The sequence below is a fragment of the Struthio camelus genome, chromosome 17 (assembly GCF_040807025.1).
Source record: "Struthio camelus isolate bStrCam1 chromosome 17, bStrCam1.hap1, whole genome shotgun sequence".
NCBI classification, from domain to species: Eukaryota; Metazoa; Chordata; class Aves; order Struthioniformes; family Struthionidae; genus Struthio; species Struthio camelus.
The window spans coordinates 19,735,873-19,751,154 of record NC_090958.1 but is presented as its reverse complement, the minus strand read 5'-3'; the positions used below and the strand labels follow the sequence as shown (position 1 = coordinate 19,751,154).

General features: G+C 53.2%; 1 protein-coding gene across 1 annotated transcript in view; it reads right to left on the bottom strand.

The window, feature by feature from the left end:
* Positions 1–15,282, bottom strand: part of MYO18B (myosin XVIIIB) — a 103,236-nt gene that overhangs the window by 47,483 nt on the left and 40,471 nt on the right. Inside the window, exons 20-28 of the mRNA XM_068911514.1 lie at positions 14,146–14,293; positions 13,447–13,606; positions 11,730–11,913; positions 10,706–10,898; positions 9,981–10,090; positions 4,749–4,814; positions 2,989–3,117; positions 2,479–2,622; positions 1,190–1,279 (exon numbers count right to left, since the gene is read on the bottom strand). Of these exons, the coding sequence (XP_068767615.1) occupies positions 1,190–1,279; positions 2,479–2,622; positions 2,989–3,117; positions 4,749–4,814; positions 9,981–10,090; positions 10,706–10,898; positions 11,730–11,913; positions 13,447–13,606; positions 14,146–14,293 (1,224 nt within the window). The remainder of the gene's footprint in view (positions 1–1,189; positions 1,280–2,478; positions 2,623–2,988; positions 3,118–4,748; positions 4,815–9,980; positions 10,091–10,705; positions 10,899–11,729; positions 11,914–13,446; positions 13,607–14,145; positions 14,294–15,282) is intronic.

The window sequence follows — 15,282 nt, the reverse complement described above, 5'->3', positions numbered from 1 at the left end:
TTGCAATCTGGAGAGTGTAATGAGAATATGATACATTTGTATATAATTTCCTATTCTCATTATAGTCTTTGTCAGGAGAACGGATTACATTTGCACTGCCATTTTTCAGCACTCTAATGCTCTGCGTCCGTGGCAAGCCATGGCAGCGCGAGGCGACAGCGCTCCCTCCCCGCACCTCCTCGCTGCGTCGGGAGAGCACTAGCCGGGACGCGGCAGCAGCCCTGCCCGGGGACGCGGCCAGGAGCACGGGGCCGGGACCGGGGACAGCCGAGGGGACCACGGCCGGGGAACAAGGGCAGATGCATGGAGTGTCAAAGCCAGAGGAGATTTGTGGAGACGAGAGATGAGGTTCTCTCTGGAGACGCCAACTCGCTTGCCGTGGTCCTCTGCTCTGGCAAGCCAGGGCCCCATCGGGTGCCGTGCAGGGATGCTGGCCCCGGGGGGTCAGGCCTCGCAGCCCACCTGGGTCCTGCAGAATCAACCTCTAGCTGCACTGATTTAGCCGGCAACTCAGACTCCTGCAGCTCCCTCTTTCCCACCCCTTTGCTAATCACTGCTTCCTCCGAGCACAATCACACAGTACAGCAGGCGCGAGATCTCTCATCAGGCACTGGCTGCAGGACCTTGACATAAAAGGCCTTAAAAAGAAACAACTGCTGAGCAACTTAAACAGCAGCAAGCAGCAAACAATGATTGCTCCCCGAGAAACAGCCCTCTCAGCTCAGATCTCCAGGCAGATAGCAGTAAAGAGCTGCTGGCTTCCCACACAGAGACAAAGCGGAACATTTCATGCCTGTGACCTGTTAAAATTAATCACTAGGTAACCTTCTTGGGCAATTAAAAACAAAAAAACCCAGCTCTTCAAGGAGTGTGGAGGCATGTGCAAATACTAGCACAGCAACAGCTCCCCAGCCTCGCTGGTCTGACACCAGTCAAGGCTGGGGAGGCACTGGTAGAAACCCGGTGCTAGAAAACCCAAACTGCAGCATTTGCTCTATACAGATTGCAAGGCAGTGACATGGGTGCAAACGGCCTTAGCCCAGTCCTTCTTGCACCCAGCATGTGACAAGGCGACATTCCCATTCGACTCCTTGTATTGCTGTCCATAATTACCATGATGCAGCTCAATTTCTAATGGGACCCACGTGAGGATCCACGGGTGTGCACAGAGACATTTCTCAGGCTTTACCTTACTTTCCAGCTTTTCTGAGTTCTGCCTGAGCTCGTTGCATGACTGCTCTGATTTTTCCAGCTTTCTTCTTAGTGCTGCCAGCTCCTTCTAGGTAAAATTACAAAAAAAAGAAAAAAAATGATTTTGAGAGCTCCAACATCCCCAGTTTATTTATGAATACACTGTTTTCTGTTAAAAATAACTGGGAGAGACATAACTGCCTTATTAAGAAAATTTACCAGCCAAATTTGAAGGCCGCTCACTGCAAATTGCTAGCACTATAACTCCTGACGTGAATTTTGTTGGAGGGAATGTCAGCTTTGGCGTATGCACAGAGCACATTTTATGAGAAAGAAGCAAACCTCAAAAGCTTGGGATGAGCATCCAAACGTCTGAATTTTGCTCATCAAGTGTTCCTTGCAAACCTGGCAGGCTATCAGAGAGCAGCTGCAAAGGAACATGGGTTTGTGTGATTCTCTTTCAGGCAGGCTCACTATAACTGCAAAAAGAGCTTCTGGTTGCAGGGTTGTCCTGCTTTGATGTCCAGTGGTGAACAGAGGCAGAAATGTGCAGAAATGTGATAAAAATAGAGGCCAATGGGTGGTGGGGCCTGGTGGAACCCAGGCAAGTCTTGAGAGGGAAACGCACACTTGGCCAGCTTTTATTTCGTCTGACCCAGCCTAAAAACATCTTGTTAAAACTTCACTAAGGCAAGAAGAGGAGCAGGAAAGCCAGACTAGGAATTTAGCACAGGTTGCACACTGTGAGAAAGGCTGAAAGGTGGCTTTCCTGGGTCAGCAAATATCTATTAAATAGTCTCCCACCACCAATTTCAGCTCTGGTGGAAGCAAGCACAACTCTAGTGACATTACAGAGCAGAGTCCCTTATGTCAAGGATGGATTTTGCTTGCTCATCTCTCATCTCCTCTGTCATCCCAGAGACTGATGTGGGGTGCCAGCTGGCAAGGGGCTCAGGGTCCAGAGCTCGAGGGACCCGGCATAGCCCTGGCGAGTCGGGAGGGCACATGGACAGCCATGCGCCTGGAACAGGGTTTGGACTGTGGGACATCTGTGCACCTGCAACTGTCCCTCCAAGGAAGGAGGAGGGTTATTTCTTCTTCCATAGCTCTACGTGACACATTACTCAGGGCAAAAAATGCAGTGCTAAGAACATAAACACTTCTGGATAGCCATCATAACCTGTCTCCATGGCAGAAGGTACCTCCAATTCGACAAGCCCACTAAGCAGTACCCCTAAAACATCTCATCCCATCCCACGCCATCCTGTCCCTTTGCATGGTACATACTTCTTTGGCACGGAGCTGATCTTCTGCAACATTGATGCTGAGCAAGGGCCGCACACGGCTCATCAGCTGCCACCAGGGCCAGTGCCTCACAGCCTGGAAGACCACCAGGTTCTTCTGGATGCACCGAATGGCGAGGTGCTGAATCTGCAAGGAGACATGGCCTGCAGTGGCACCCGTCCAGCCACGACCTGGGTCTGCTGCCAGGAAGGGCCGGGCTGGGCCGCTCAGCCGGCACCGGGTGGGGAAGGGATGTGCTGGACCGAGCAGCAAGCAGACGGAGCAGCTCAGCTTAGGAGGGGACAGGCAGCACGACACGCCGCAGCCACCAGCAGGCCACTCCCGGTGGTGCATGGGGCTCTGCACTACTGTTCAAAGGAGCAGCGCGCTCAGCCCAGAGGGGCTGTACCCAGTCCCATGAGGGGCACTTGGCCATGTCACAGCAGCTCTGAACCCTCTGCAGTGGCCCAACCCCATGCTGTGGTGTACACAGGGTATTCATGACCAAGGTACCTTCAACCTCTTGAATTTCTGCCGGCTGAGGAAGCCCTTGCAAGCCGCCTGAAGGAGGATCATTTTCTGGGATATCAGCTTGTTGCGCTGCTTCTCCAGCCTGGAGATGACCCCCGGCTTCAGGAAAACCTGGCAGCAAGCAGAGGCAGTTACTCTCCCCTAGAATAGGGTCTATCACCAGCATCCATCCAGCCAAGAAACGAAACCTGCCCACTACCGATGGTCCATATTGCTGGCCAGCGTAAGGCAGCCTCCCCAAGCTCTGTCAGATACCCAAGGTCCTCAGACAGGCTCCATCCGCCTCCTGCCGAGCCCCCTGGCCAACTGTGTCTCCCTCACACCCCCTCCTCCACCTCCAGCCCTCTCCAACACCCTGAGTCACTATCACAGGGTCAAACGCGGCCCCGTAGAGGTGCCAGCTGCCCTGTCTCCCTCAGTTTCACAGCGACTTCAGTGCTAAACACCCTCCCCAGGCACTTCACTGTCCTCCTCTCTCTTCTTCCTTTTTGACATAAGCATCAACCATTTACAAGAAGTTGTAAATCCTTAGAACTTTTTCCATGGGTCACTGCACATTTCCTGCCCTCTGCAAAGACAATGTTGGCACCTCTGCTGGAAAAGGCATTTCCAATAACACACACACACACACACACTGACCACACACTGATAATAGCAACAGAAAATAGATGCTAGTTTACAATGGGAAAAACAAAATTAGCCACATCATCTTCTTCATCTGAACTTGCCATAAAGATGTCAAAAACAATACAGATCTGCTAATGCCGTTGAATTTAACCCACTATTGATCTTTCAGAATATAAGATATCTCTCAGCCACTGTCTGCTGAAGCTGTTGGGATGTGGACCAATGGCTTCCAAATACTGTGCACCATTTGCATAATTCCATTTTAATAAAAAATCAGCTACATTTGTGAACCTCGTGGCATACTTAAAGAGCTGCATTTTAAAGATGGCAAATTGAATCAAAGCACAATTCCAAGGAAACTCACTTTCTTGAGATAATGCTATGATTGCTTCACCACCTATTTGATTGTCTCATTAATGTCTGTATTAACTTCACAAGCCAGTGAGTTTTAGAAGCTAGTACAAAATCAATGCTCAAAGTGACGGCAAAACTAACTCCTATATAACAAGATGTGACTGCAGCTGCTATCACGCTATTGATTAAGTACAAGAGTTTCACAGAAGAGATAATTGCAAACTGCAGTACGCAGGATGAAAGAAAGTTATGTTGCTTCACAGAACTGCTCCATGAATTCTTTCTTTATAGACTCCGAGGGCTAAAAGCCTGCATACAAAATTAATTTGTCTTTGAGATTATCAGCTTCAAGTTCAGATTTTGTTGCTGTGACAACTATTGCATCTGCAGCTGCCCAATTCAGCAGCCTTTTAACCTCAATCCCTCACAGACCACGAGCTTCCTAAGCCCCATTTATTTCAGTGGGAAATCAAAGGTAATTAGGTACTTAAATGCCACTAGGAGCTGGATTTCAATGATTAGGTACCTTGTTTACCTGGGGTAATGCTTTCAAATGGGAATTGGGAGCCTTCCTCCTCAGTTTTCACAGAGGCTTTGGTCCATCACCCAGCCAGGCACTCTGGGAAGCTTTGCAGCAAGAAGTAGAGGAGATGCTTTTCCTCATTTTGGAAAGCTCAGGATAACTGACAGTGCCTGGCTGGAAATGGGAATGCTCATACACATCGATACCCGGGGAGAAACAGAGATTTTAGCCACCATACCTGGCTGCGCCCTACTGCGACACTTTTCTTCTCTAGGTCGAGCACCTGGAAGAGCTCTTCTATCGCCTGTGGAGAAGGAGCACATCAAGGCGTTACCCAGACCCTCCACTCGTGCGCGGGGCTCAGACGTGGTCTGTGCGTGCCAGAGCCAAGGCAGAGCCTGCAGACACGCAGGGATAGGGACCCGCTGGTGCGTACGGGAACCAGGCCAGGGTGCACCCCGCTTGAAACCCACATGCAGAGCTGCCCCCAGGCTCAGCACCACCAGCAGCTTGCTTCGGTGTCCGCTGTCCGCAGTGGGGTAACATCCTGTCCTAGCGACCAAAGAGGTCCCTCGCCATGCCCAGCACCCCCACGCACCAAAGCACATCAGCAGCAAAGACCACCTCACTTCTGGAGTCTGCAGTGATTCTTCATACCTGCACCCTCGTCTCCTCCCCCCATGCAAAAGGACACCCTCCCCTCGGTCTCTATTAAACATTTAACATTACTTTTCTTTTAAAATCGAAGCAGGCAGAAAAATAATTGTTAGTTCCTGGAGAAAAAACGCAGCATGATCTCCCAGCAGACAGATTTCAGCCTGTCAGCCCCACTGTGAGTTTGCTCACGAGACACGTCAAGCACGTTCATTAGCAATATTCCCTGGGCATCGTAGGCACATTGGGGCCCCCCGGCCCCGCTGTAACTCTCGTGCGCTTGCCTCTCCCCCTCCAGCCCTCGCCGCGCTGCGCAGCCAGCAAAAATGCACGGAAGGTGATACTTGCCAAACAGCACAGATTAGATTAGGGAAATTTCAAAAGAAACTTTGTTCTAAGTTTCTATTTAATTTGGGAGTGTGAGCAACTATATCATCCCTACAGAAAATACAGACCAACCAAAAATATCCTTCACTGCTTTCAGCTCAGACTCTACTGACTTGATTTCCAACAACAGTAACTGCAGCTCTATCTATATGGGCTTATTATTTCTTAAAAAACAGGCCCCAAATTTGCTCAGGATCCTGCACCTAAAAAAGTCTTTCATTAAACTTGCTCTTGTTCAGGTTTGCAATGAAACCTCAGTCCATGTGCATTTCTCCAGTCTGGGATTTTTTTTTACAGAAATATCATCGAGAACCCTTAAAAGATATTGGTAGATCTCATGAGACACGCTAGTAAACAAAATATTAAACCAGCATCCAGAAGCTACCATTTTTTTCAAAAAATGTTACACTGACAAGTACATCCGACTACTTCATACATTCCCAAGACAGTTGTTACCTAAATGTGGAATAAAAGGACACAATTCAGTTCCCAGCAAGCTGTTGTAGACGACTTCTCCAAATCAAAGATTTTTAGAGCACAAAATGAAAATAAATGGCTGGTTGCATCCGTGGCTTACATGCAGGCCAGGAGCCCAGCGCAGAAGAGGAGCCTCCGAAACAGCTTCTCAGCAGCAATGCCAGTCGGAAAGGGCTGTCTGCTGAGCGGGCTTTGGAGGGGATGAGGCAGGGGACCTGCAGCTGTAGGAAAGCTCCCCTCGCCCGTCCCAGCCGCCTCCAGTCTGGACAGATACCGCGTGCCGGCCGCCAGCTCCAGGCGGCCACAGCCTGGAGGGTGCAGCCGCACCAGTGGATCTCAGCACACCTCGGAGCCAGAAGCCCCAAGGATGCTTCCGTCCCGCTACATTACTGAAAGCCTCCATTCTTGGAGAGAGAGGCAGGAAGGAAAGCTGCGCTTTTATCCCAAATCCTGTCCAAGGAAGCAGCCTGCTAGTGCAGAGCCAAGCCCTCCAGCAGGGAGGTAAATGTAAGATTATTCCTGAATCTTAGGAGAAGCTTGAATTCAATTACCTTGAGCTTTGGACCAACATGTGAAAGCAGTGGTAGAAGCAACAGCCAGAAATATCGCACATTTCCTCAAGGCACTGAACGCTCTCTGGGCAAATAGAGGTTTTGAAAACCCTATAGCTACAGAAACCGTAACAAAAATCCTCCACTAATGCTTCACTTCGCACAAAGTCCCCAGGTTGCCTTGCACTTCCCGCTCATGCCACCCTTTCCCAAAGGCCCAACCCGCCTGGGAAACATTTCCAAGGCACTTGGCTCTGAGTGATGCAAGCAGGGGCTGCTGGCACATGCATCTGGCGTTAAAACTAGCAAAAAAGCACTTCTTGGATACTTCAGAGTACAAGCGATGGCACCTACCAAAGGTGGGCGTTCAGCTTGGGCTAGAAGGAAGATAAAATCTTATACTAGGAGCTGGACCTTAATGGATGCAGTTAATCTGAAATATAAACACTCTAGCACCCATGGATATTCACAAAGCCAAAGAGCTCAGAAAAGCAGAGCCCTGGGATAACCCTATGTGGGGGCTTTTCCAGCTCCCAGACTCTCCCTAGGAGCACTCTGCCGCGTCACTGCCCGCGGCCCTGGTGAACACGTGCCGTGGCTCCCTGGCGCTTCTCCAACCTGGTGGGCAGCGAAAAAGAAAGGGAAAAAGATTCTCTTGCATCACTGAAAAACCTCTGAGCAATAATTAGGAAGAGACCTGTCAGACGTATCACAGGCTCCTGTAAGTGCCATCGCTTTTCACGCACATGAAGCAGCCAAGGGAGACATTCCCAGCATGCGCTCCCACCAGCGTGGGAGCATCCCAGCCTGCAGGACCAGCAGCACCCACGGCCCCGCGAGCCGCACGCACGGGGCGAGGGGAGGACGGCACGCGTGAGCCCCCGGGGGCGCGACTCCTTGGTGCATGGACCCCTGCGGGCGCTGCCGGACTGAGCCGGGCACCCCATGCCTGAGCCTTCATCACCACCCTGCGACGCTCACGCTAAAGACAAACCCGCCGTGTGCTCCAGCCGCTGGGTTAATGCGGCTTACGGAAAAGCATTCTTCTGCTAACAACATCTCATGACAACAAGCTCCAGGGAGGATGGGATTTTTCAAATCTCCTGCTTACACGCTGCTGACAAGGCACCCTCTGCCTTCTTACCACGTTTAATAACAATATTGACCTTTTCCAACTGCCAAACTTGTCTTATTAAATCCTGAGGTCTTAACTGAATTTGCACACATTCTCTGGCAGTTTGCACAACAGCACACGTGTTCATGTTTAATTCATCTCCTCTCGGCTCTTCCTACCCTGAACGCTCAGCAGCTTCTTCAGAGGTCGTTCCAGGGGACGGGGGCAGGCCTCCCCAGTTTTCACTACAAACTTATTATGAAATAAACAAAACTGGCAAGTAAATAAAATCTTCGCCCTCATTCCTGAGCTCCATCAACTTGCAGGCTTAGCATGAGACAAGGAGCCACCTCGGGCCGCTGTCTCTGCAGGCCCCTGCGGACACGTGAGGGCTGATCTGCAGGAATCACTGAGCAATCCTGGCTCTGTTGGCTCCCTGGGGATCCTGCCCCTGTGGCACATGCCATCCCGGACCGCCTCTACCGCAGCTCTTCCACTTCGCTCCAGCCCTAGCCATGGAGAGCTCTGCTCCATCCTGGAGCAGCCCTCAAACACCTAACGATCATGGGATCCGCCAGGGGCGCAGAGGGAAACAGATTAAAACCAAAGCCAATGTTTAAATTATCCCCATCGTCTTCTGCAAACAGTGCTTGGCCTGTCTGCAGCCATCTGCTTTTGGGGGAGCCCAAAAGCCCAGCCATGGGGAGGAACCCCGACTCCAGGAGTGGAAGCACTGGGGCAGTCGGTGCTGGCTGCGCTCTGCCAGGGCGAGCGACGGGCCTGGCCACGCTGGCAAAAGGAAAGCACATTTTCCTCTCCACATGTGTCTTTATGCCACGGCGCGTGTAACTCTGCCCTGCAAAATCAACCCTGCAAGGCTGGTGGCCAGAGCACCAAAGAGCCGTGCCACCAGCCAGTTCTGAGCAAGCACAAACTTCAAAGCAGTTTGTTCTTGAATATTAAAAAGAAGTAATAGCAGGCTTCATTTCCAGGCTGATTTCTCAAAGTCCTCTCCATGGTGCAATAACACTGGCAAATGCAGCCCACGCTAGGAACGTTTACTGCATTTGCAAAAACACAGTCCTGAGGGAGACTAAAAGCAGAGCTTTGCTACTATTCCAGGAACAGCCTAGCAGCTTGCTAGAGGACTCTGTTTTCAGTCCCACACGGGACAGGTGAGGATGAGCAGGATGTAAAGGTCCCCCTGCAACCCAGAGCCTCCCTCAGCTGTGCGCTGGGGCTTGTCAAGCGCACCTTGACCGCGACTCCAGCAGAGCATCTGGAGGAAGGTGCGTTAAAGCAGCACCCACCGAGTCACTCTTCTCCTAGTGATTAATCCCTTACTTTAGATGAGATCTACAGGGAGGAAGTGAGGACACTTTATACATTGGCAATGAATTAAATGGCTGTATTGCATGACCTCAGAGGGAAAATCAAAGATACATCATGGTTGCTACATGGCTGAGCCCACTGCGTTTCAAAGTCAGTAGCAATGCAGTGAGAGGCCCATTGCTGGCCCCATAAGATCTGAAGCTCCTGTTCATTACCACTGAGCGCTGACAGCTCAGTGCCTTTACGGATAGGCTGACTCTGCACATTTCTGGACCTAATTGTCATTTCTCTGTAGCCCTGCCAATTCTGGCAAGCTAGCCCGAGCCTCACTGAACGTATTTTTTCTCCTTCACTCCCAGTTCCTGAAAACAGTCATGCACTTAAGAACCCCTGGGGCCTGCATGCCTAACGCTGTTGCCACAGCTCTGCAGGTGGGCACCCTCATCCACAGCTGTCCAGATGTGTGCCCTTACCCACAGCAGCCCTGCAGCCCAGGCGGGCTCGGAGGTAGGGAGCATTGTCCACAGCTGTCAGGAGACACCGAGCTCCACGGGCTCACAGACCCCCAGGCATGGGCTCTAAGCCCCACCAGTCATGTAAGGAACAATATCGACCTCTCTACTTTTATCTCACCAAATGAATAGATAAGACTGGGAGGGGGGAAGCAGTTCCTAACCAGCAGCGCAGGCAGATGCTGGCCCAGCCCAGCCGTTTGGAGAGAGAGGACAACCTGCGTCATGCACATGTGGGCTGCAATGACTGCCAGAGCAGGGACTGTCTGTCACAAGGGAGCTCCAGTAATTGCTCCTAATTGCACTGAAAGTCTTGATTGTATAGGCAGGGCACAAAAAGCTCAGAGGCTGGCAGAGCCCCAGAGGGGCTCTTAGCTCACAGCACGCCTTCTCGAGGCCAGCGCTGTGCTGCCGCGCTGTGCCGGCCCCTGCCCTGGACGCACCTTGCTCTCGTCCGGCACCTCGTAGGCAGACGTGTATTTCTTCATCACCTCCGGAGCCAGCACCTGGAAGCGGCGCCGGAACTGTGTCAGGGGCAGGCGATCCGCATAACCTGGGGGACAGGGAGGAGGACAGGCACGATTCAGAGGGGCTGCACGCCCCGGGGGCCCAGGCCTTGTGTGGAAATACTGGGAAGTCATGCGGTTAGCAGGGAACACAGGTGCTACCCCTTACGGGGAGAGGACCCCTGCAAAGAGCACAAGCAGAGAGCAGCTGGAGAAGCACTAGGCATGGACATGCCCAGGAAGGCAGGACGCTGCTCCCTGCCTTGCTTTGGGTAGGAAACGCTGGGGAGCCTCCTGCACGAGGTCCCTCTCCTTCCAAACAGCCCGGGAGCCCCGTGACTGCAGGTCAATGTCGAGTCCTGCCTGACCGTGCACAACATGTCAGTCCCCTCCTGGGGCGGCCAGACGGGGCGTAAGAAGCCAAGCTTAGGCTGCACGGACGTAGCAGTCCCAGGAGCACCACGGGCTGTGGCGGGAGGGGAGCCGGGAGCCCCTGCAAGCCCACAATGGCAAAAATGCACTGGGGGCTTCAGCGAAGGTGGGACTGCCGAGAGGCAAACGGCCAGCGAGTGCAGGAATGGCTGAGCCACTGGCAGGACCGCGCTGCTCGCACATGGACCCACACCGGTGAGCCCACCCGCCTCGGCGCGCAGGAGGCTCACCAGTGCGGTAGAGGCGCACGGCGTCCAGGAGCTGGGCACCCGCCAGTTGGGCTCGCAGGACCGGCACGTCCAGCTGCAGGTCTCCCTCGGGTGGCGCGGGGGGCTGAGAGCCCGTGCCGTCCGCGCCCGCTCGTGGAACAAGGCAGTGGATGAAGTGCAGCTGGGATCTTTTGAGCAGGTTTGTGAGCGCGTCCTGCCAAATAACCAGAGATAGCAAAGGCATCAGGGCTGGAGGGAGCAGGGAATGGGGTAGCACATGAGGTAGGATGGGCAAATACTCCCTTTCCACCCACCTCGGGGTTTAATGGGCACTTAAAGGAGTTATTCTCAGAGCTCTGGAAATTCGTCAGTGTAATTAGGAACAGCAGCTTCTGCCCCACGTGTGGGGCTGAGATGCAAGTCACAAATGCTGAGCAGTACCTTTTCTCCAGATGTCCTAGGCTTTCCGTTGACAGGTCAGTGGGTTAGAAAAAGCTAACAAATGGGCTTATTCCTGCAGAGGTTTAGACTTGCTAGGCAGGCATTTGCCCATGAGCTCTGCCAGCGAGATCCAAGATCACAAGGAGCGCTGGCAGACGAGTCTACAGAGACTAAGGCTCGTCTCCTCAAGAGAATTTAGGCACCTAATTGCCATTAAGATCAACAGGAGTTTGGCACATAACTAGCACGGTGGGCTAGTCTTCTGAGTGCTTAAGAGGATTAAACACCGGCACAGCCAGGTGCACATGTAATCTGCTTTGTGGTCTGTTTTCCTGGAACGCTTTCGCATAGCGACAGAGGTTTCCAAGAGGCTCTTTGGCCACCGGCTGCCAGAGCAGCATCTCGGGGACGTGGGACTGACAGCAGGTAGAGCAGCACCAGCGGCCGTAGTCCGGCGCCTGCTGAAGTGGGAGATACCTGCCCCGAGCGTCCCGGAGAGCCAGGGGCTGCCGCTGCCCCTGCGCTGAATGCGGAGCATCACAAACGCGCTGACGCCTGCCCTGAAGGCCCAGCACAGCACCCGTGTCCCCGTGCCCACACTCACCGTCTGCAGCTTGAGCTGAGCACACACGGATTTCCTCTTCACGGCAGCAAAGCTGTTGGTGAAGGTCTTCCTCACGCAGCCAATTCGCTGCAAAACTGGTTGGGAATATCCCTCCAGACCTGCCACAGAGCGGCAAATCAGGGGCATTTTGGAGCGAGGCAGGAACAGGTCCTTCAGAGCACTTCTGTCGGGAGTGAAGCAGTGAGACAAGGATGACAGAGCTGCAGAGATGCTGGCCTACGGCGCAGGGGAAACTGCCTTTGCAATGAGTTCTCTTCCCCTTCTGGAAGGGGAAGAGAAAGGGCGACTGTGCATTATCTCGCTCCATGCAACGCTGGCAGCAGGGCCTGGCAGTGCCCCCCTGCACTAACGCTCCTGCGAGGGTTTGCTGAGAGCCAGTGACGAGGAAGAGAGGAGGGAGCGGAGGCACCTTTCCATCTGTCGTTTATCCCTGGCTCGGGTACTGAGCTGTTCACAGCTATTAAAACCTTCCTGAATTGAAGCCCAAACAAAATGAGCTGAACATCTTTAAACAGAAGGTTAAATTTATCATGTATGTGGAAACATCTGTAACAGCTTGATTACATTTCAATTCCAATTTAGTTTACAAGGTATCTAGATGCAGCAATGAAAACTCGAGTGGTTGCTGCAGGGAAGTCAGCCTTGTTAGGTGTTGTCTCGCTGCCGGATGAAGCTGCGTGCTGATGCCCGTGTTCCCTGGCCGGGCACAGGCCAGACCCTGCGTGGCTCAGGCCAACCCTGATGTTGGCCCCTCTGGCTCGGGAAGAGGCAGTGAGAATGTGCTCCCGCAGCCAAAGGGGGTTTCCCTTAGCTCACAGCAGGCACCGAGGCTGCCGCAGCATTGCCCCAGCAATGGCCCCAGCAGCCGCAGGGCACAAGCACGCACCACCGCTCTGCCTCTCACGCTGACGCAGCGTGCCAGGAAGGGGAGTTTCCATTGAAAATGTCAATGGAATGGATCTGCTGATTGGAAGAAATCAGACAGTTTTGATGGAAAGCTGTGCAATTGTGGCATTATTCACCAGCTCTCTGTTTAGTGCCTGCCGCAATCAAAATGTGTAGATCTGGCTGTCAACCAGGCTGGAGGGGTTGAAGTTACTGCAAACAAAAGACGGCTGAAACTCAAATCACTTGGCATCTGCTTCCACCACCTTAACTAAACTCCTAGGATTTCTGCAAAGCTGAGGTGAAAAGGGGCCTTTCTTTTCTGGTTTTCTTTTTTTTTTCTTTTTTTTTTTTTCCAGAGTTGAGCTGGATTCCAGCCATGAGGTGTAGCAGCGACACTTCTCTGTTGCTGTCCCTGATAAGCCCAAAGGGAGCAACAGCACACGCCTTCCCCACACTGGCCGATGCTAGCTGGAGAAAACCCCCTTGGCAAGAAGTGCCTCACAGTGGGACCGCCTGCCCTAGCTCTTTGCAGCTCCTTTGACTTTGGCCAGGCTCCAGGTCCTCTCCTCTGCTTTGGGCTGTCCCGCAAAACCCCCCCACTTTCCCCACCATTAACTTCCTTGCAGACCTGCGGAAGGTTTTGCAAGTTCCAGACGCAGCTAAAGCTCTTTATCTCACTATGGGAGGTTATTCCCCAAGCCACTCTCCTTGGCAAGGTGATCATCACTGGTGCAGCAGTGAGCGAGACCCTCAAGCCTCATAGCGTGTTTTAAACATCCTCGAGCCTGGTGCCCACCCTAATACTTACATCTTGGACTGCTGCAGGACCTGGATGGCGTTTTGCGCTGACAAGTTGAGCTTGGCTTTGCTGACCCAACCCGTGAGGTCGTAGCGAACAGGGTCTGTGCCCAGCTGGTGGAAGATCTCGAACTGCAGCACCTGCTCACACTTGCGCATGTAGCGTTCCTCTGTAAGAGCAACACAACAGCAAGGGGAGGTTATTAGGCAGTAGCCACGTGGCTGCATGCTCAGAAAGGTCTGCAGAGGTTGCATGAAAAGGGGTTTCCTGGGCTTGGTTCTCCTGGCCCTGCTCCAAGGTGACCTCATCTGGGAACAGCTCCTGCAGCCTCGGCCAGTTGAAGGTGCAGTGATCACCCTGCAGCACCGTGCACCGAGGCGTCAGCTCCCTCATGTACAAGCCAGGATCCCGACCAGGAGTTTCCATTGGCAGCTGCCACCCGAGCAGCCGCAGAGGCAGAAAGGCCTGTCAGCCCCAGTCGAGGCAAAGTCCCAGGAGTGAGTATGGGAAGCCCACGCATATCTTGCTGGTTGGTGAAAGCTCAGGGCTGTGTTTCTTAGGAAATCAGAATCACCCAAGAGGAAAAAGCCCAGTGAGGCATTTAATTTACTGGATAATTTCTTAAATTTCCAAAGCTGCATGGTGATGCCAAAGTCAAGGCAGCCAGGAGGCCTGGGGAGCTGCCAAACCGCCGCGCGTGTTCCTTACCGTCCTGGTCAGCTCCTGTCTTGGCAAAGTAGGAGCACAGGCGGTCAAAGGCAGCACCGTCCCCAGAGCCCTGAATCAGCACCTCCTCGTCCAGGATCCACAGCAGCCCCCGGGGACCAGCCGCCGAGCCTCCGGGCAGCGCCTGCGGCTAGCAAAGAAAAAGCCCCTCAGGGCTCGGAGAAAGACGCCGGAGGGCAGCCAGCAGCAGGCAACTCCAGCCCACGCGCATGCCAGCTCTGCCCAGTGCAGGAAGGGAAGCAGCCTCTGCCCAGGTGTCTCTCCTGCCTCAGACAAGCCAGACCAGGCTCAGGAAAGCCTCCTGGCCTGCTCCAGCTCTGGACATCACCCATGAAACCCTCTGCAGAACGCTGTTTCTTGCAGAGCCAAGTCAGCCCCAGCTCTGCAGCCAGGCTGGAAAGGGTGCCCAGGATGGAGGACTGCCTGCCTGGGTTTGACCAAAAAGGGCATATAAATAAGCAACAGAGAGCACCTTGCAGAAGCAGTGAGACAGGCCAAACTGCCTTCCTGACAGACAATTGACCCTATGACCAGCAGACTAACCACCAGCTGCAGTCCACTTGCAGGGCTGACCTCTTGGGAAGCCTATTGCTAAAGCACACCTGTGAGGGGCCCTGCATATGAGCAGCCCCTTCCTCTCTCTTGGTCCTGGCCAACAGATGTGGCCTGCGCTCTGCTGGCATGGTCACCATTATGCACGCTGAGCCTTGTCCCAGAACTGCGCACGACAACTAACAGCCAGCTCCCGAGGCATGGGGAGCTGCTGAATCAGGGCATCGGTGACTGAGATACAGAATTGTTCATTTCCAGGTCATCAATTCGAGCCTGACCCAGGTGCGTATATAACAATTCAGCAATGGCTGTTTAGCCACCTATAGAAGACAAGTCGGGACAGGGTAGCCAGCTGAAACCCATCACATCAAACATCGTTGACATCTCCCTGGCACTGAGCACTGGCCCAGGCAGCAAGGAGAAGAGGTGCTGGACTGTGCCGCAAGCCCACTATCTCCTGCCAGGCTGAACGGTGTGCAGGAGAAACGGGCTGGGGCAGCAGCCACTGGGGTGACTTGGCTGTACACACCAGGACAAATAGACCTCATTCCAGGGACTATCACTGTG